This window comes from Puma concolor, chromosome E1, assembly GCF_028749965.1.
Source record: "Puma concolor isolate L17-30 chromosome E1, mPumCon1.1.hap2, whole genome shotgun sequence".
Taxonomy (NCBI): Eukaryota; Metazoa; Chordata; class Mammalia; order Carnivora; family Felidae; genus Puma; species Puma concolor.
Window position 1 is genome coordinate 43,147,420 of NC_141680.1, and position 19,456 is coordinate 43,166,875.

The following is a 19,456-nucleotide window of genomic DNA, read 5'->3' on the forward strand; positions in this document are numbered from 1 at the left end:
GGACCCAGGGTTTGGCTTTTTATTGACACAACACAAAGGCAGCTTCGGTAACAGTAACGGGGTGGGGTACACAAAAGCAGAAATCGCCCTTCACACGTTTAGGCCTCATTTAGACACTGAAGAGGCTGAGCCCCTCCCCCCACCTCCCATTGGCAATAGCTGGGCAGTAACCCTCCCTAATTCCGTATCAGAGAGCAGAGGGAGTTGTACCCCTGCGCCAGGAAGTCCCCACTTTGGTTCCGGTGGCCCAGGTCCTAACCACCCCCCTCCTTATTCCCCTGTTCCATCTCCCCACCCATGTAAACAAAGTTTGGGGCTGAGTTTGAAAAGCTGCCCTCCTGCTCTGAGAAGGCAGTGGGCCTCCCTTGACTACACAAGAAATGTGCTTCGATTTTTACTTTGGTCCCAGAACAAGAAACAGATGGCATTGCCTCTCAGAGCTCTGGCTGGTAAATGCCACACTTATCTGCAAGGCTGAGAACGCCACCCTGCCTTTTTCTCCTCAACCACCCAGAGAGAAATGACAGCCCCAGAGACGGGACACGGCACAGACCCCAGGAGGCTAGGGGCTGCCCCCTGCCCCCACTGGCACACACACAGATTTTTGGCAGTGTTGTGGGACAGCAAAAGCCCACCTCCACCAGAACGAGGAAGGCACTGGGGAGTTCAGGGGTGGAGGAGGAGGTGTGAGACAGGGACCCCCCACCCACCCACACACGCAAGCACAGGTTTTCCGTTGCTAAGGCACTGAGAACAAATCCACTAGAACTCAGTGAAGGATGGGGAGGAGGAGGGGGCTCTGTGTCCCTCCCACAGAGTCGTGACCTAGGGAAGCAGGTCAGATTCCCACCCTTGTTGTAAGAGGCAACCTTGGTTAAGAGTGGCAGAAAACCTGGAGGTGGAAGAAACCCAGCTGTGCTCAAGGAGACGGGGACCAGAGGACAAGGCCATGCAACGAGGCAACAGAGTTCAGAGGTGGGCGCCAGTTGGCCTGGGCTGAAGGGACAGGAGGGCGAGACAGGGACATGCTGGATTCACACAAATTGGCCCCATATCCTGAGCTGACATTTTGATTCTTTGGGGAGGGGAGTGTGGGGCAGGGGCAGGAGGGGAGATGAGGCAGAGGTGGAAGCACACAGAACTGGACGGAAAAGGACTGGCTAACCTTGGCACAAAAGCAGCACAGCAGGCCCAGGGAAAGGGTGGGGGCAGGAAGCAGCCGGCCTCCCTCTGACCCTCCCTGTCCCCTTGGCAGGGCCCAGACATCCAAGTGGTCACTTCCCAACCTCTTCGGAGGGCAGGAAGGGGGGAGGGGGCCCTGCCTAAGGAGAAAGAACAGGGCAGGGGAGAGGTCATCACCACGGAGACCTTCGGGGGCGAGTGGGCAGAGCATTATGAGGAGGATGAAATGTAAGAGAGTCTGGTGACCAACACAACGTGGCTCCCTAGCTTCTCTCTTCCCAGGTCCCGAGGGTCTGCCAGCCCCGGCCCTAGTTCTCCTTCTCTGGTCCAGGCACCAGGAGGACTTTGCCCACATTCTTCTTCTCCTGCATCTGCCTCATGGCATCCGCCACCTGGAGAGGAAGACAAGACCCGGTGCCATCCGGCCCCTCTAGAGAGCCAGCCTAAAGGGGTCAGCCCTCCTCTTCCCAGGAATCCTACCCCTGGGAGCCCAGCCTGCAGGGGCCCTCCTCCGGCCCTCCCTGCATAGCCATCACACTCACCTTCTCAAAGGGCCACACGGAGTCAATGTGGGGTTTGATGCGGCCCTGGTTGTACAGAGCCAGGAGGCGGGCCACCACACCACTGACTAGCCCCACCTCACCCTCCAGGTAGCCCAAGTGGAAGCCACACACAGCGCGGTTGGTCGGCAGCAGCTGCAGCGCAGTCACACTGAACTGGTTCCACCATGTGCGCGCCAGGGCCATCAGGTTCCGCTTGGGGCCCGTCAGCAGGTTGGCCATTCCTGAGGGATGAGGAGACGCGGCCCGTGAATCCAGGTGCTGGGCACATCCCTGTCCAAATCCATGCTCATCCACCCCCTCTGGGCCTCTTACAATCATCCACAGCAGTGCCAGGAAGTGACAGGATAATCCCCCACCTGCTGGCTGCCAGGCCCAAATGGACTCCAGCTGACTCAAAAATTGCCTGAATCTTTATTCACTTGTTGATTTTGTGTGTGTGAAATAGTTTTTCTTTCTTTTTTTAATCTATTTTTGAGAAAGACAAAAAGAGTGTGAGCGGGGGAGGGGCAGAGAGAGAGGGAGACACAGAATCCGAAGCAGGCTCCGGGCTCTGACCTGTCAGCACAGAGCCTAATGTGGGGCTCGAACTCATGAGCTGTGAGATCATGACCTGAGCCGAAGTCAGATGCTTAACCAACTAAGCCACCCAGGTGCCCCATGTGTGAAATCGTTTTGCAAATGAAAATGCAGCCTGACCAAGAAACCCAGGAAGGTAGGACAAAGGAAGGCAGGCTGATTGATTTTGCATCTGGAAAAATCCCCAAACAGGAGCACAGAGAGAACACAGAATGCACTGTGACTCACAGGAACAGTAGTGAAAGAGAATGAGAGTAGCTGCCCCCCCACCAGAGGTAGCAATCTGAATGCATCACCCAGGCCAGTCCTAACCCGATGCTCCCTCGAGCACTGGAGTCCCTGGGCCCCTGCATCCTACCCTTCAGACCCACCCTGCTTCCCCCCTCCATCCCCAGCCTACTAACTCACCATAGATGACCACTTTGCCCATGGGTTTGAGGAGGTTGTAGCCCTTGGCAGTATCTGACCCACCCAGAGGGTCCATGACGATATCCACTCCTGTCACAGAGTAGGGGGGCCCAGAGGCAGCATTAGGATCCACAGATCTGGAGTGTCCCATCCCTGTCCTGTGCCATCCTGCCCCTGCCCATACCCATACCCCGATCCCACCTTTGGGGGAGACCTTCTTGATCTCATCCACATAGTCAGTCGTATGGTAGTCGATGGGGTGTGTGACCCCGTTCTCCTTCAGCACCTCGTGCTTGCTGGCCGAAGCCGTTCCGAACACCGTCACATTCTCCACTGTGCGACACAGCTGCACGGCGGCCATACCCACACCCCCTGCAGCAAGACACTTTCATAAGGAGGGGATGTGGAGTCACCCCGCCACCGCTCTCCATTCTTGCCTCTCAAGGACTCCGTTCATCACCTTCATTTTGCCTGGGCCCATTTTGAGGCTTTCTCTCCTCATAACCATGTCCAATTTCCATGATTGAGAACTGGGGGGAAGGGTAGCTGGCAAAGGAGGGGGTGCCGGGTGAGGGCACGTTGCTATGGATAGCACACCAGGCTGGACCTGGTGCCTGAATGTTACCACGGCAACAATACTGCAGAGGCCTCTGGGAGCCATAGGCCGAGGCAGCCTGGTGTTGCCATGACAACCGTCCAGACAGGCTGCAGGGAAGGGGCCCGAAGGAAATCAGGGTGGGGTAAGGAGGGGGGCATAAAGGGAGGGGGCCTGTCACCTGCAGCCATGTGTACCAAGACGCTGTGGCCAGGCCGTAGGTTGCCGAAGTCAAAGAGGACCATGTAGGCTGTGATGTAATTGACCAGCAAGGCAGCGGCTTCCTCAAAGGTCATGGCCTCAGGCATCTGGAAGGTCTGGGCTGAGGGCACGGTCACCTCCTCCTGCCACATGCCTGACCGGCTCAACACCATCACCCGGTCCCCCACCTTGAAGAATGGAAGAAGAGCAGCATTCAGTCCCTTGCTCATTCACCCATTGGTGATTTATCACCTGCTATGTACAAGGCCCTCTTCCTGGCAATGAAGTAGAGATAGAAGCAGTCACAGTAGTCATGGTAATAGTAATAACAATAATACCATCAAAAACAATACTAACTTACCTTTACTGAGTGCTTACTAAGGGCCAGGTCCTATTATAAGTGCTGTAGGTCTATTATAATTTTTTTAATGTTTATTTTAGAGAGAGAAATCGAATGTGAGTGGGGGAGGGGCACTGAGAGAGGGAGACATAAAATATGAAGCAGGCTCCAGGCTCTGAGCTGTCAGCACAGAGCCTGATGTGAGGCTCGAACTCGTGAACCGTGAGATCATGACCTGAGCCAAACTTGGACACTTAATGGACTGAGCCACCCAGGTGCCCCTAAGTGCTATAAGTCTATTATATATAAACGCTCAATTAATCCTTACCCGCTCTTTGAGGTAGAGACTGTCCTTATCTCTACTTTACAGATCTTATACTTCACTATTGTGTAAGATCCCTGAATGCCACAAGCTTACAGTTAGGGCAGCATGAAGTATTGTTAAAGAGATCAAACTGTTTTGGTTAAAGAAAGATGGGCTCTGCTGTTTACTGAACAGTGTGACCTTGGGCAAATAAGAACTATTTAACCTTTTTGAGCCCCAGTTTTCCTGTCTGTAAAATAGGGTAGTTATGATGAGTAAGTGGCAAAAAAATCATTTGGTAATTTTTAGCCCGGTGTCTGGAAGCAGTTCGTAGTATTAAATAATAAGAATGATAAAGTGCCACTAAAGATCTCTGAGCGGCTAGGGCTGGGAGCAATCACCTCCTGAGCCAGTACTGGGGGCCCAGAAAACACCTTCACCCAGAGTCAGGGGGAGAGGTGATGGGCAAGGACAGCTACACAACCCTATCCACCAGGAAGAAGCATTTTTCCCCCACTCTCTCAGCCACCTGCACAAGAGCCTCATTACAGGAGGGAAAGGGGGCAAAGAAAGCAGAATCTTTCCCTCCAGCTTAGCATCTGGAGTCAAGAGGAGAGCAGAGGAAAGGTGGCAATCTCAGGAGAAAGGAAGGCCTCTCCTCACTCTCTGAAGCCCATGGAGACGGAAGTGTGAGTGCTATTCCAGGACAATCCGAGTCTGTCTTTGTCTCTGCCAGGAATGATGGGAATTCTGTATATTAAGGAGACTTGGGATGCATGGGAAGAGGGGATGGGACTCCCACACACACCCTTTTTCATGTCCCCACACTCCATTGACAAAGAGGATGCAGGTTGGGATCTTTCCTTGCAAGCACTGGCCTGAGATGAGGTCTGGGGAATGGAAACATCCCACCCTAGGACCTCAGGACCAGTAGACTCGGAAATGGCCCATGAGTGCTGGAAAGTGCAGTGTGGTCAGCCTGGGTCGTGACCAGTCCGGACCCGTCATGATCTGACTCAGGACAAGGCTCACTTATCCAGGCTAATACCCACCCCTCGCCCATCACAGGGCACAGCCATGAACCTCTCCCCAGTCCAGACATCAGGAGGGAGGGAGGGCTCTCCCCACAGAATCCAGCCTCTTACATCAGGTTCTTGCCCTGGACAGGATATCCTGTATTTACTAAGCGGAAAGTGTGGGGAGGGAGGTTAGGTGGGTGGCCTTCAAACATGAACTACAACTCCCCCCCCCGCCCCGCTCCAACACACACACAAAATTCCTTAGTATCTTCTCAAGAATTACTAAGAAGTCAGTGGAAAGGGTGGGGCCAGAGCTGAATTGAGGGAGAAGTCCTTTAAGGAGGAGATGTTTGCATACACAATAAATCCAAGAATTCCAGCTCTGGGATCTGGGACTAGCAGGTCGAAGAGGATGGCTGCATCTGAGGGGCCTGTCTTGCAGGGGGCTGATTTAAAATGAAACCCCCAAACAAACGACGTGCAAAGGCTTCACCCCAAGTCTCTCAAAAAGTTGCTCATTTGGAACTCTCTCTCTGGTGTCCGGGTCTGTGGCCAAGATTAATGATAAACAAAAAGAGAAACAGACCGGCAGAGCTGGGCCAACCTGCTCCCGATACCACCCCCCCCCCCCCCCAGTCCAAATGGACACCGCTGGGGTTTCCGAAGTGAGGGTCCTCCTCGAGGAAGGCGGAGGGGTGTTCTCTGTCCTCCCTCCGACGTTCCCAAGGGTAGCCTAGGGTCGTGACCCTCTGGCTGAGTCACTGGAGGAGGAGATATTGAAGTCACGGGATACAGAGAGCCTAAGACAATGATCCAGAGACCAAATCTCGTCCCGCCAACCCCAAGAGCAGAGGGGCAGCGTGAGGCCGGCAGGAGGGCGAGTGGCAAGCTCCCTCTCCTCCATGATGGGCGTGCCTCATCTCTTTGGCCGTGCTCTGGGAGGGGCCTCCTCACACCCCCACAGACCACGGGGCTGCATGTGACTGGGGCTCTGGCAGGGTCATACGTCCCCGCCCAACCCTGACAACATAGCTCCTTAAGCTCCCTCGGGGAAAGAGGCGCTAATCGGTACTCAGGGTCACAGACCACAATTACCCAGGCAGTGTTTGGTGGGCCAGGGTACAGGTGTGGTTTTAAGCGGGGGGAGGGGGGCGAAGAGGGGGTGGTGGCAAGGTCATTGTGCGCATGCGCGTGGGTGCCTTATTGTGTTCCCCCCCACCACCCCAATACACAGCCACGGCCGCCGCTTCTGGGCGGCGGCCGCAATTGAAATGGTTGAGGAGGGGGCGGTAACTCCATCTTCACTCCCTACCCCCCAATATCCACCCAGTTCTCCAGGGCCCTCGGAACACAGGCTCCCTTCCTAAGCCTTCCATGCCCTTCTATCTGAATCAGTGCCAGTTTCCCCCGCCCTGCCACACCCCCGGCCCCCGCCCACTCGAGCTCCACTGCCCCAAGGCCTGGGCAGCCTCTCCCTGCCCTGCCGTGGCCCGCTCACCTTGCGGTCGTTGACTCCCTCACCCACTGCGACCACGACGCCGGCGCCCTCCATGCCGGGAGTGAGGGGCAGCGGCGGCAGCCTGTCGTACAGCCCCTGCCGGGCCATAAGGTCGGCAAAGTTGAGCCCGCAAGCCCGGACGCGCAGCGTCACCTGGCCGGGGCCGGGGGCCGGGGGCACGGCCGGCCGGCTCTGCAGCTTCACCTTGTCGTAGCCGCCGAAACCCGTGAGCACCAGGCAGCGGAGCTGCGGCGGCGACGCGGCGGCGGCCCCCTCGGAAGCCGCGGGTGGCTGGGCGTCGCCAGCTGTCTCAGCTTTCGGGGGCTGAGAAGAGGCGTCTTCTCCGGCCCCTGCTTCGGCCGCCGCCACCACGGTGGCCGCCTCGGCTACCTCTCTCTCCGCGGACATGTCTGGGACTCCCGACGTGCGCGCAGCTGGACCGAGGGTGCACAGCTGGGGAGGGCGGGGCGCGCGTCGGGGGAAGCTGCGGCGGTGGACTCCGAGCGGGAGGGGAGGGGCGCCGGGCCGGGGGCGGGGCCTCGCGCTCCGACTTAAAGGGCCACAGCGCGGGTGTTGTAGGAGCGCGAAAAGTGAAGACCTGGAACATCTGGAGACAGACACTGGAGAGGGCATTCTTAAGGTCATTCAGACTGCTGCTTAATTTGCTTATTTATTCATCATAAACCTTACGCAAGTTAAACAATATGTAAAAGGACAATCTGAAGAACGATCCCCAAACCTCAGTTTACATTAGATTTGGGGAGCCAGCCACCTGTGGACTAGAACCCAACTAAGTTGTTCCTCAGGCTCTGACTCTACCCATATGTAACCCATTCGTGTGGTCTTGCAGTGGCAACTTGGAGCAGGGAGACCGAGTCTTTAAAACTTTCCATCCGATTGTTAAAGCTCTGTGCCTCAACTTTCCCTTCTGTAAAATGGTGATATTGCTCGCTCTAAAAGATAAAATTAAATCGAGTATAACCGATGTAAAACAAAGCGCCTTTAAAAGGTAAAAGATGCCATGCAAATGCAAAAACAGTTGTGTAGTAATCATTAGACTCTGGATCAAGCCTTAAATGACTTTAGGGCTTGTCTCTGGCTCCAGCAGGGCTGTCATTCTGGGCAGTTTTATTTTCCTCTTCCTCCCCATCTCTGTCTCCCCGAAGTATCCACCAGAGGACGCAGCTACCCCAAAACTTTCCACCCTGAGCCAGGCTGGAGAAACTCAGTCCACACTTGCCTCCTAGTCCAAGCCCTCCGTTAAGCCACCCCAGCCCCAGACTAGGCCGGTCGTTGCCATGGGGACTGGAAGCCATGATGTCACCACTGTCCGGGTGGGTGTGTTGAAGTCCATACCCTCCTATCCCCAAGACTCCCTGCCGGGACGTGAGAGTGGAGGGGTGGGGGGCGAGACCAAACCAAAAAGACTCCCTCCTTCTCCTACCATCTCGCGCCCCCCTCCTGTTCAGGAAGTGGATGGCTGCCCCCGCGCGTGTCCGCACTAGCACACCGGCGTGCACGCGTGGGCACGCAGAAGGCCCGAGCCTCGCGCGTTTGCAGCTTTCACCCTACCCCTCAGAACTTCGCTCAAACTCTGCCCCGCGCCCATCCCCAAAGCAGTCAAAACAGTCAAATAAGCCCGACTCGCCCTGCCCCAAACCCACAGGGGTCCCTCATATCACACCCGAGCGCTGGAACCCGGCTCCCAGCCCTGGCATTCCCCGGGCCCCGCCCGGCTCCTCTGGGCCCCGCCCCCTCCGGCTGCGCTGGCGGGAGGCGGGGCCGGAGGCGCGGCCGTCGGGCTGGGGGCGGGGCAGAGGGGGGGGCCGCGGCCCCGGGCGGGGGCTCGGCGCGGGCCCGCGAGATGCCGGTGTCGGCGGCCCGAGCGGCTGCAGCTGCAGCGGCGGGGGAGGCGGCAGCGGGGCCCCGGAGGGGGGCTGCGCAGGGGGCCGGCGCGTAGCCGGGACTATGGAGGGGCAGAGCGGCCGCTGCAAGATCGTGGTGGTGGGGGACGCGGAGTGCGGCAAGACGGCGCTGCTGCAGGTGTTCGCCAAGGACGCCTACCCCGGGGTGAGGGACCCGCGTCTAGGGAGGAGGGCGCTGAGGCCGCGGGGGTGGGTGACTAGGGCCCTAGGGACGGACGGAAATGGGTGCCAGGGTAACCAGGGTCGAGAGAGAGGGGCTCGGAGGACCGCGGACCAAGGGAGGCGCTGGGGACTCTGGAAGGACTGCAGAGGATTGGGGTGGGAGGAACTGGGGAGCAGGGAGAGATGAATGGGGCTTCGGAGAACCAGAGGATCCAGGAGGGGACGCTAGGGGAATGTCGGGGGTCCTGGGCATTGGAGAGAGGAAGAACTCGGGGCCGAAGGGACCGGGAGAGGGTCTGGGAGCCTAGCACACATTCCGCTGAGGCAGCCGCTCCCGGGATCTCCCCTTTGCCCAACACCAGACCAACTTGTGTCCAGGGGCCGGGCTGGACGGTGTGTGGGAGTGAGGAGGGCATTTGTCTGGGATGAAGACTGGAGGATCTCATCTTGACCCATCCCTGTCTGCAGAGTTATGTCCCCACCGTGTTTGAGAACTACACCGCGAGCTTTGAGATCGACAAGCGCCGCATTGAGCTCAACATGTGGGACACTTCAGGTAGCCAAGTCCCTGGGGTCACCCTGACTTCCAAGGCCCCTACCCTCACCCATCCCTTGGCTAGACCCTTAGGCTCCAGGTATGCCCAGCCCATCCATCCAATCTTAGAAGGAAGGAAAATCAATTTCCTACTTAAAGCAAGAGAAACTGAGGTAGAGTTTGCAGAGACACATAGAAACCTTGTCCTGATGGAGGGAGAAAGCCCCGTATCTGATCTTCTCAGCTGGATTCTGCCTACCTGGGAAAGTTGTGAGGAATGGATTTATTTTGGAACATGTTCCTTAGGAGGAAGGGCTGGATTTAGGAAAGGCATTTAGGATTTCTTCGGGGAGTGAGGAGCTGCTTCTATAGACAGAAGTATAGAAATCTGAGCTGTCCCAAGCCTGCGCGAGAGCTCTGCCCCTGCCCCTCCCCCTCCTCCAAAAAAAGGAGGAGGTTTTTATTTTTACTCAGCTCCCCTGGGGAGGGCTGTAGAAGACGTCAGTCAAAGCTCAGAAAGCACATGCAACATTTTGAGAATGTGGAGAGATTTCATGAGCTTCTCAAAGACTCAGAAAAGATTAAGAATGATTACTTTTAAAGAAACCCCTAGGGAAGTGGAGAGCTGTTCTCTGCCATCTAACCTCCCGCTGCCAACGCCCCTCCTTGAAGAAACCCAGACTCCTTGATGGGTTCCAATACCTGCTCTCTTCCATCCTCTGCCCCTAGCGTCCCCTGGTCAGGATTGGTAAGGTCTCCCATTCCCTTCCAGGCCTCCCACCCACACAGGACCCTGTCTGTCCCCTCCCTCCCTGTCTTCTCTCAGGTTCTTCTTACTATGATAACGTCCGGCCTCTGGCCTATCCTGATTCAGATGCTGTGCTCATCTGCTTCGACATTAGCCGACCAGAAACATTGGACAGTGTCCTCAAGAAGGTGGGAGCCTGGGGAAGCAGGATGGCTACACTGAGGGGGACCAGAAACCAAGGTTCTGACACAACATGGCCTGGAGGAGGGAGTGATGCCTGGGGCATGGTCATCAACTAGAGAGTGTGTGAAGCTCTCCTCTTTCCCCATCCTCCTCACCCATCCACCGCTCACCCCCCACCCTTTCTTCCTGGAAGTCAGTCCTCAGAGCTGGATCCAGCATCTAGGGGGAGATAGAGGAAAACAAGGAGAAGTACTCAAGGGATTCCTTATCCATCCTTCCCATCTCCTTGGGTGTGGGAGCCCCAGCTGGAGGGGATGGGAATGCTGCTCCGGGAGCTCAGAAGAGCCCTGTGGTCTCCTCTTGAGGCCTCTATTTCCAGGAGAAAAGCCCACGTTGAATGGACAGAAGTCAGCTAAAGCAGCCCTAGTTTCCAGGTGGAGGAAGGGCAGATTGGTCTGTTCCCAGGAACAAATTTGGGACAGGGGGCGGGGATGGGAAGGTTTCAGACTGCTAGACCCTTCATGGCCACTGAGGTAGAAGCAGGGCCCCTGACCCTAGAGCCCCTCCCCAGACCTTTCCTCCCTCCCCTTCTCCTACACCGCATCCTACTTTCAGCCAAAGGCCACCATCCCTACCTCCTTGCTCACGCGGGGGTGTCCAGATGGAGGGGTGCATGGTTTCTGCATGATGTGAGGAAGGGTGTTCTCCTGGCATGGAGCAGGGTTCACCGTGTGCCTCTACCTACCCTTCCATAACTGTTTTCTTCCCCCAAATAGTGGCAAGGGGAGACTCAAGAGTTTTGTCCCAATGCCAAGGTTGTGCTGGTTGGCTGTAAACTGGACATGCGCACGGACCTGGCCACACTGAGGGAGCTGTCCAAGCAGAGGCTTATCCCCGTTACACATGAACAGGTGGGACACTTGACCTCTGACCTAGTCCCAGCCTAGACCTCTCACCTCTGCCCCTCTCTATCTCTGATTTGAAAACACCCTGCTTGGCTCATCCCTTGTACTGGCTTCTGACCTATGACCTGATCCCTTGACCTCCCCCCCCCTCCCGCCATGCCACCCCTCACTGCCCTCAGCCTCCCTTGCCCCTTGCTGAGCTGCAGGCTAAGCCCCATAACTTCCTCCATGCACTCCATCCTTCCAGGGCACCGTGTTGGCCAAGCAGGTAGGGGCTGTGTCCTATGTGGAGTGCTCCTCCCGGTCCTCTGAGCGCAGCGTCAGGGATGTCTTCCACGTGGCCACAGTGGCCTCCCTTGGCCGTGGCCATAGGCAGCTTCGTCGTACTGACTCACGCCGTGGACTGCAGAGATCCGCTCAGCTGGCAGGCCGGCCGGACCGGGGGACCGGGACCGAGAGCGAGATACACAAGGATAGAGCGAAGAGCTGCAATCTCATGTGAGGGGCTGGGGCGGGGCCGAGTGTAAGGAGCAGTGGCAAAGGGCTCAATTGTTCCCCTCTGCACCTGGTTCCTGACCTCCTGACTCTGGCAGGGACTTCAGGACAGGCCGAGTGAGGGATTCTCCTGGTCAGGAGAGCTGAAGGCAGAAGGGGCCACCATCCCCACATCCTCATCCCCCTCCTCTCCACAGGAAGCTGAGGAAGCTAGCAGGACAGGGAGCTGGGCTGGGAGCTGGGGGGCAGGGGTGGAGGAAGCTGGCATCAAGTAGTGACTTTGGTTTGAGTCTTAGTATATGAAGGGTGCCTTCCCTCCCCACCCCCAGTACCCATATCCTGGCCCTGGCTTCCTTCCCTAAGGAAAGTGTCCATTCTGTGACCTTCCCTTGTCCTCTCCTTTCCCTTCCACAGCTGTTCTCACTCATCCTAACCTCCAGGCAACATGCACTAAATTAAAAAGCAAGTTGAGTCCTTCCCCCTTCTACCCACAGTCCTAGCTCCCTCAATCCCTTCCTGCAACTGTCCCCAAATAAAGCCCATGTCCATGGAAAACAGCTGTGGCTTTAGTTTTGTTGCTTTCTAAAAACCCAATCTATCAATCTCTAGCAGCAGGAGGGAAAGTTAGACTTCAGGAAGAACTTTCTTATCTATGCCCATAGTTGGAGCAGAGGAAAAAGCCTTGGGTCAGATTAGCAGTGTCCTTTTAGGAGCCAGAGGTGGGGGAGTGAGAGGTCTTGGGAATATTCATCTCAGTTAATGAGCCAGACAATCCTAAGGCCATTAGGGGTTTTTAAGTGGACTGATGTGCAATTCATTCCTCAGCCCAGCTGGGGCCACCTGCTTGTGTGGGAGGGGTCCTGCTGAAGTGGTCCAGGCCCCTTGCACACCATCTCCATCCCCCAGCTTGGAATCTGCTGGTGTCCTGGGAGTTGTCGGGGTAGGGAGAGTATCAAAAGCCTCCACAGCACAGAAGCTGACCCTTCTGTGCAGTGAAATTACTCAAGGAGACAATGGTTTGATTCTGGGGTCCCTTGGAGGTGAGGGCAGGGGCTCTCACCTTCTTTCCATCCTGAGCTCCTTGATGATTTTGGAGGGAACATCAGCCGTGAGTTAGGGTCACTGCCCCCGCCCCCCCCCCCCCCCCAGAGGGGGAAAGCCAGTGGAGGGGCTGGCCAGAGCTCTTGTTGTCAGGAAAGACAGTACTGGTCTGTTTTCTTGGGAGTCTGGTTTCACATTGTCCTGTATTCCCTCCCTGGCTCTGGTCCCACTGGCCTCTTTTCGGTGACATTCTCCCCCAGGAACCATCCCTGGCCATCCCCTCCCCCCCAGCCCCAGCCAGTCCTTCCAGACACACTCTGGGAGGGCACACAAACCTTATCCTCCCATCTGCTGGGTTCCCCCCTATTTCACAGCCCATCCTTCCCTCGTTCATTCAGTAAGTATGTACTGAATACCAACTGTGTGCCAGACACTGGCTTGGATTCTGAAAGGACCAGTTTCTGTGCTCTGGAGGCCAGCCCAATGAGAGGTATCCCAGGTGTGACAGTACCTTGTCTGCGGGAGCTCCGTACAGCTTCAGGAGCCAGTCCTCTGAGCCAGGTCCTGAGGGTTGAAGAGCAGTTTGCCAGGCAGGGAAGGGGTAGGAAAGGCACTCTGGGCGGAGAGGGTACAGCATGTGCAGACACATGGAGATGAGAAGGAATGTGGCACGGTTGGGGCTGCCATGGCGAGGAGGGCAGAAGACAAGGCTGGGAAGGTAGATCAAGGCCACTTCAGGGCCCACAAAGGAGCCAGAACTTCATTCTGGGGATGTGAGGAGGCACCAGGGATTTCAAGCAGAGAATGAAGTGACCAGATTTGGTTTTGGAATGGATGCGTATCTGGATGAGGTGATGGGGGCTGGGGGATTTGGCTCTGAGATGTGTCATTTAAAACAGATTCTCCTTCCCTATGCCAGGGCCCAGTCTTGAGAGGAAAGGAAATCCCACCTACTGCTGGCTCATCAGACACCCCTTTCCCTCCCTGTCCTACAGGACCCTGTCCCAGTCCATCTCAGCTAATCTCAAAGATTCTGGGACAGCTTCATGGGTACTGGGCACCCGAACTGAGGTTAGGGGCTGACTCCAGGACCCTCCTCCAGCACCCTGAGGCGTGGATTGGGGCTGCTGGAGAGGGCTGGGGCCCAGCTAGGTGGCTCTCAGTCTGGTCCCAGAGGACTGACCCCTCCCCCACAGGGACCTGCCACACCATCAACTTGGGATTTTGGCCATGGCTTCTTTTCTCCTTTTCAGTTTGATACAAAGCAGACTCAAGCCTATAGCCACCAATGCGCAGAGTGTTTGGGCCTCTTTCTTCTCCCAACTGCCCTCTCCTGCCATGCTCAGGGAATGCAAATGCATTTCAATATCCGCCTAAAGCAAACATAATTAGGAAAATAAATCATTGGGGGGAACCCCCAAAGTTTAATACACTTCCAATACCGCCGGGAACAGATTGTGGTCTCCTCTGCAGGTCTGAGTTGCCAGACGTTTTATTTCCTGGGAGGAGGCTGTACCACTGGGCTGAGGAGCCCAATGGGTGGGAGAAGGGAATGGGGCTGTTTCTAGATCCTCAAAGGCCCCTGAAAGCTGGAGGGAGGGAACTTTACCCCCACCCCCACCCCAGATGCAGGAGTCAGACCCAGCTTCCTCCTCTGCAGCTGTTTCCCCCACAAATTAGACACCCGTTTGGGAAACAATGTAGCCTCGTTAATCATTTAATGAAATAAACAACTAATCACGCTGAGATGCTGCCAGTGTTTCTTAACCTCGCAATCAGCCTGCTCTGGAGGGAGGAGGGAGGAGGGAGAAGGAAGGGGTGGGGGGTAGGGGCAGGGACTGGGTCTAACCCCTGAAATGCTTCAGCTGACTGAGGGTCCTCCCTCTGGGACTCCAGCCTTCCCAGAAGGGACAGTCCCGGAAAGAGCTTGAGATTTGGAGGCAGAGGGCCTGGGTCTCAGCTCTGCCACTTCTTCCCTGGGGAGCCTTTGGTGAGGTTCTGCACCTGTCTGACCTCAGTTTGCACACCTGGAAAAGAGCCGATCACCGCATCTGTCTCGTGTTGAGGAAGATTCAGAGAGGAGAACGGATGCAGAAAAGCTGTTCGACCCTTTATAAGTGAACCTTTATTCCTTACAGCTTAGACATCCAGGCCTGACTGCTTCTGATCCGGGCCCAAGGGAATCAGGAAAGGCCTCTTGAAGGGGGTTTCTTATGCTCTGGATTCAAAGGCTGGAGGAAGGCCAAAAGACAGGAAGGGGGAGGTCTCGGTAGATGCTCCCACATCTACCCTGAGGGCAAGAGAGAGCTTTAATGACTCCAAAGGCTGAAGTCCTTTGGCCCCCATTTTTCTGAACTCCCCCATAAACTGAAGTCTCTGGGTGAGAACCCCACGTTGCCATGGTGACCTCACCCCAGATACACTCAGACTGAGTGTACATTGCAGGCTGAGGGAGGTTGGGGGAAAAGGGTCAGTCATGTCCCTGAGGTTCCCAGGGGACACCAGGACCCTGGCTGGCAATCCTGGTACAGCTGTCTCCACCTACTCCACACTTGGCTCCCCAAGAAAGGGGTTCAGCTCTTCTGCACTATTCCCCACTTCCCTCTCTGCCAACAAAAGAGTTCCTTCTACACAGTGCAGCCCTTCTCCCCGCTTCCCCCCCTCCAGCTGAGTTCCCAGGTCTGCCTCCATCTCTAGTAAATCCCCCACTCCCTCTCCTCGTGGGTGGGGGTGAGGGTCAGAGGGAGGAGAGGCTCCAGGTCCAGGCGGGTGTGGTGATTCCCAAGCAGCTACCCACCCCAGCAGCCGAAGAAACAAGGGGCACGTACATAAGTGCTCCTCCCCCCAAGAAAATGCTTCTGCTGTTGACTCCTAAATAACAGATGTCTGTCTGCATATTAATGAGATTGGACGAATAATTGGTGAGTTTTTCATTCAGTGTCAGAATGAACCCGGAGGCCTTATGTTCATGCACACAGACACCCACTCACCCCCCGACTCTCCCCTTCCCCCAGAGCACAATGAGACAGACGCAGATGCTGGCAAGTTTGACCCACAAAGGGGAGGGACAAACAGGGAACTGGGAGGGGGTGTCAGCAGGAGGGAGACCTCCAGGGTCTGGCTAGGTTTGTGGGTTTTCTCCCTCTTGATCTGCTGCCTCCCCAGACCCCCAGGGGCCTAAGCTTGCATTTGTGAGACTTCACCACCATGCAGAAGGGGCGCAGAGGAAGGTGGGAGCCAGAAGGTAGAGATGGTTGTGGGGAAAGGCAGGTGCAGCCTAGGGGGAGCAAAAAAGCAGTGGCCTCTTTCAGAGAGGTTGTGCCTCCCATGAGCCCAGAATCAGTGGGCCCTGTACCCCGCTTTAGCCCCTATGCCACAGTGTGGGGTGGAAGAACCGGGATATGGGAGTTAGACAGCTACCATCTGCCAGCTGGGTGTTCCCAACCTCTCTGAGCCTCTCTTACTCTGTCTCTAAGAATATCTACCTTGCAAGATTGAACAGATGAAATAAGATAAACTATGTCAAGTGTCTGTCATAGTGCCTGGCTTACAATAGGCCCAACACAGGGCACCCGGGTGGCTCAGTAGGTTGAATGTCTGATTCTTGATTTCAGCTCAGGTCATGATCCCAGGTTGTGGGATTGAGTCCCGTGTCAGGCTCCGTGCTGAGTGTAGAGCCTGCTTGAGATTCTCTCTCTCACTGCCTCTGCCCCTCTCCCCCACTCGTGCTCTCTCTTAAAAAAAACAAACAAAAAAAAGGCCCAACACTTATCAGTTCTCCCCCCACCTATCTCCCAAACACAGACACACCAAGGCAGTTTCAAAATTGCTGCCTCTACTGCCAGACCCACCCTTGTTAGGGCAGGGGTTAATTAGAAGTTTCTTCATTATCCTGGCTGCCTGGAAATCGGAAGGAAAAGATAGGGGGAAGGAACGAGATGAAATAGACACAGGAGAGAAACTGAGGGAAACCAAGGCCTGGAACAGGAGGAAAGAGACTGCAGCGACACAGAACCACAGGCCAGGAATGGAGAAGGTATTGCAGACAGGTGGAGTGAACCCTGAAATGAGAGGCTGGAATTTAGATCGTACATTTCAAACCCCCCAGTTCTGCCTGGAACTCGACCTCAGAAGTCTCATCCCCTCTTACTGCTTCAGTCTCCTCATCTGTAAGATGAGGGAGTTGCCTTGTTTTCTAAGGTCCCTGCTCAATGTGTAAGAACATGAGATTCCCAGAGGCCTGAGGGAGCAGGGGAGGGGAGGCGGCTACCTCCACACCTACCCCCTCTCTATGGCCCATCAGTCACTCCTGCTCTGTCTCCTCTCTCCCTGGGTAAATGGATCTGCTGCACCAGCAAACAACTGTCCATTGTGTCCTAATGAGGGACGAGCAGGGAAAAGCAATCACTTATGATGCAAATGAGCGGCGGCTGCAGCCTCCTGGCTTTCACTGAGCGCCTCTCTTCTGCCCAGACCCCTGCGCTGCCCCAGTTGGACCTTTCTCCCCAGCCCCAGTTTCCATCTGGTCCTGGAGAAGGAGGGGGAGGCCCAGACTGGCCTTCCCATTGTGCTCACTGCCACTCCCTGCAAGGAGCTTCAACCCTCACAGCGGCCAGGCTTCTCTCCCCACCCCAAAGAGCATCTAGCGCGGCTCAGTTTGTGTTAACTGGGGTGAGATTCATAGGACATACAATGAACCATTTGAAGGTGTACAGTTCCATGGTATTTAGTGCACTCACAAGGTTGCACAGCCACTGCCTCTCAGGGCTCGGGGGTCACGCCCCTCTGCCTGGCGCTGCGCCCCTAGCCTCCAGCGACACAGGAAAGCTGTTGAGAAGTCAGCAGAGTCTAGGAGGAATAGAGGCTGGTGCTGGGCTAAAGGCTGGGAAAAGCCCAGAGCCGGCCTAGGAGTGAAGGGGACAAGCCCTGGGCTTTAGGATGGAGCCAGCAGAGAAGATCGAGATTTTGGTGGTGATAGGTAAGATCATCACCGCTTTCCCCAGCACAGCCCTGCAGCCTTATCTTTAGGAAATGGTCTCTTGAAATTTTTTTTTTCTTCTTCTTAATTCCTCCAGCATCTGGTTAGGAACCGGAGGAGGTCCAGCACAGATCCTGGTTTCCATGGCTTTCATAGCCCCCGTGGGCTTGGGAATGATCCCACAGCAGGTTTCTTACCTCGGCAGCTACACAGGGGCCCTGAGACAGCCCCCAGGGACTCTCTGCCACTAAGAGAGGCCGCCCCTCCACAGGCTCCAGGGACAGGCTTCACCAAGGAAAGATTTTCTACTTATCTGGCATTTGGTTTATCGCACAGACCTATAGCCTAACAGCTGGGAAGATTCCCATAAGTTGTAGTTTGAGTTTCCCTTGCTAATATGCACTATATTTTAGCTTTATGTCGTTTTCAAGAGAAGATGGCAAACATCTGCCTACCTGTGTGTCTGTGTTACCTTCAGCTTCACTCTCCCCCTACCCCCACCCACTGCTTCCCTAATCTAGGACATGTGGTAATGTTTTTAAAAAAACAAAACAAAACTCTTCTGGAATCAACCAGTGCCAACTGCTGCAGCATTGCAGAGAAAAAAAACCTTTACAGGGTCACAAACTTTCTTTCATCTTCTCTGGCCCTTGTCCCCACTCAACAGAAGTCCACACTTCCTTTCTCCCAGACAAACACAGCCCAGACAACATAATGAGGGCATTTTCGTCTGTGTTCTAATGAATAGGGAGTCCCAGGCTAGTAAGTTTCAGCTCTGCCACCAACTCACTGGGTGACCTTTGACAAGGACCTCAGTTTTATCACCTATAAAGTGGGAATAACAATTTTTGTCCTAGCCATCTCCCAGGGAACTAGTGAGGAGGAAGAAATACTAGTTGTGCCAGTGCTTTGAAGTTGCAAAGAGATTATCATGAACATCATAATTACTTCTCCGGGGATGGCGGCAGCAGTTTGTGTCTGGAGCATCCAGCCTGGAGGAGGCTTTGCTGGAGGACACATGGAGAGGGGAAACTGATGTCCTCCGTCTGTGTGGGTGTTGGCTTGATTAATCACAAAGGAGTAGGCTTCATGGCAGGCAAAAGAGAATCAAGGAGGGAATCCATAGGTGTGGGCTGAGACGAGGAAGTAATTCTCGGACACTTAGATCTCTTACAGCTTTTGGAGTAAATTGGGGTGCTGGCAAAGTGGGTGGGAAGGACTGAAGGAATTCACACTCCCAGTGGCAGAATGTGACTAGTTTTCCAGGGACTCAAGTGGGGGGGGGGGGGAGTGGGGGACCAGCAGTTGGATAAGACCTTCACTCGATGGATCCCTTCATTCATCTGCTAATTCGTTCATTCAGCATATACTTTTTGGGTGCCTAACAAGTATCTGCCACATACTGGGGGCTGGGTTCCAAATAAAGATAAAGTGATACTAGTCTTCTAAGGACCTTCTAGTCAAATGGACAAAATAGAATATACACACAAATAACTTACTGATGGAAGAAAGTGTCATAAATAAAGCAAACTTCTGAGGTATTCTGTAGGAGGAGAGATTCTGGGCTGGAAGGCTGGTGAAGGTTCTGTGGAAAAGCTGGGATGGACAGGATTGGGCCTGTGGAGATGGAAGAACAGAACTCACCGAGGTCAAGTTACAATGTGGGTGGAACCTGTGGGTCCCCATGTTTGGTGGCCAGGGTGCCTGAGAGGGAGCAGCAGGTGAGGTTCTGGAGAGGTTGGGTTTCAGCTTGGAGTGGATGGTGTAGGAAGACCACATGGGTCAGGGAAATGTATCC

General features: G+C 55.3%; 2 protein-coding genes across 2 annotated transcripts; one reads left to right on the plus strand and one right to left on the minus strand.

Annotated features, from left to right (window-relative positions):
* Positions 1-5: 5 nt before the first annotated feature.
* Positions 6-7,127, minus strand: VAT1 (vesicle amine transport 1). The gene is made up of 6 exons (XM_086687398.1): positions 6,687-7,127; positions 3,506-3,713; positions 2,931-3,101; positions 2,730-2,819; positions 1,725-1,966; positions 6-1,574 (listed from the first exon to the last, which is right to left on the minus strand). Exons 1-6 carry the CDS (start codon positions 7,092-7,094, stop codon positions 1,491-1,493), a joined length of 1,203 nt encoding a protein of 400 aa, XP_086543524.1. The 5' UTR covers positions 7,095-7,127; the 3' UTR covers positions 6-1,490.
* Positions 7,128-8,566: 1,439 nt separating this feature from the next.
* RND2 (Rho family GTPase 2) lies at positions 8,567-14,426 on the plus strand. Its single transcript, XM_086687399.1, has 5 exons — positions 8,567-8,756; positions 9,242-9,329; positions 10,135-10,244; positions 11,016-11,150; positions 11,392-14,426. The coding sequence occupies exons 1-5, from the start codon at positions 8,655-8,657 to the stop codon at positions 11,644-11,646; spliced, it is 690 nt and encodes a 229-aa protein (XP_086543525.1). The 5' UTR covers positions 8,567-8,654; the 3' UTR covers positions 11,647-14,426.
* The last annotated feature ends 5,030 nt before the right edge of the window (positions 14,427-19,456 follow it).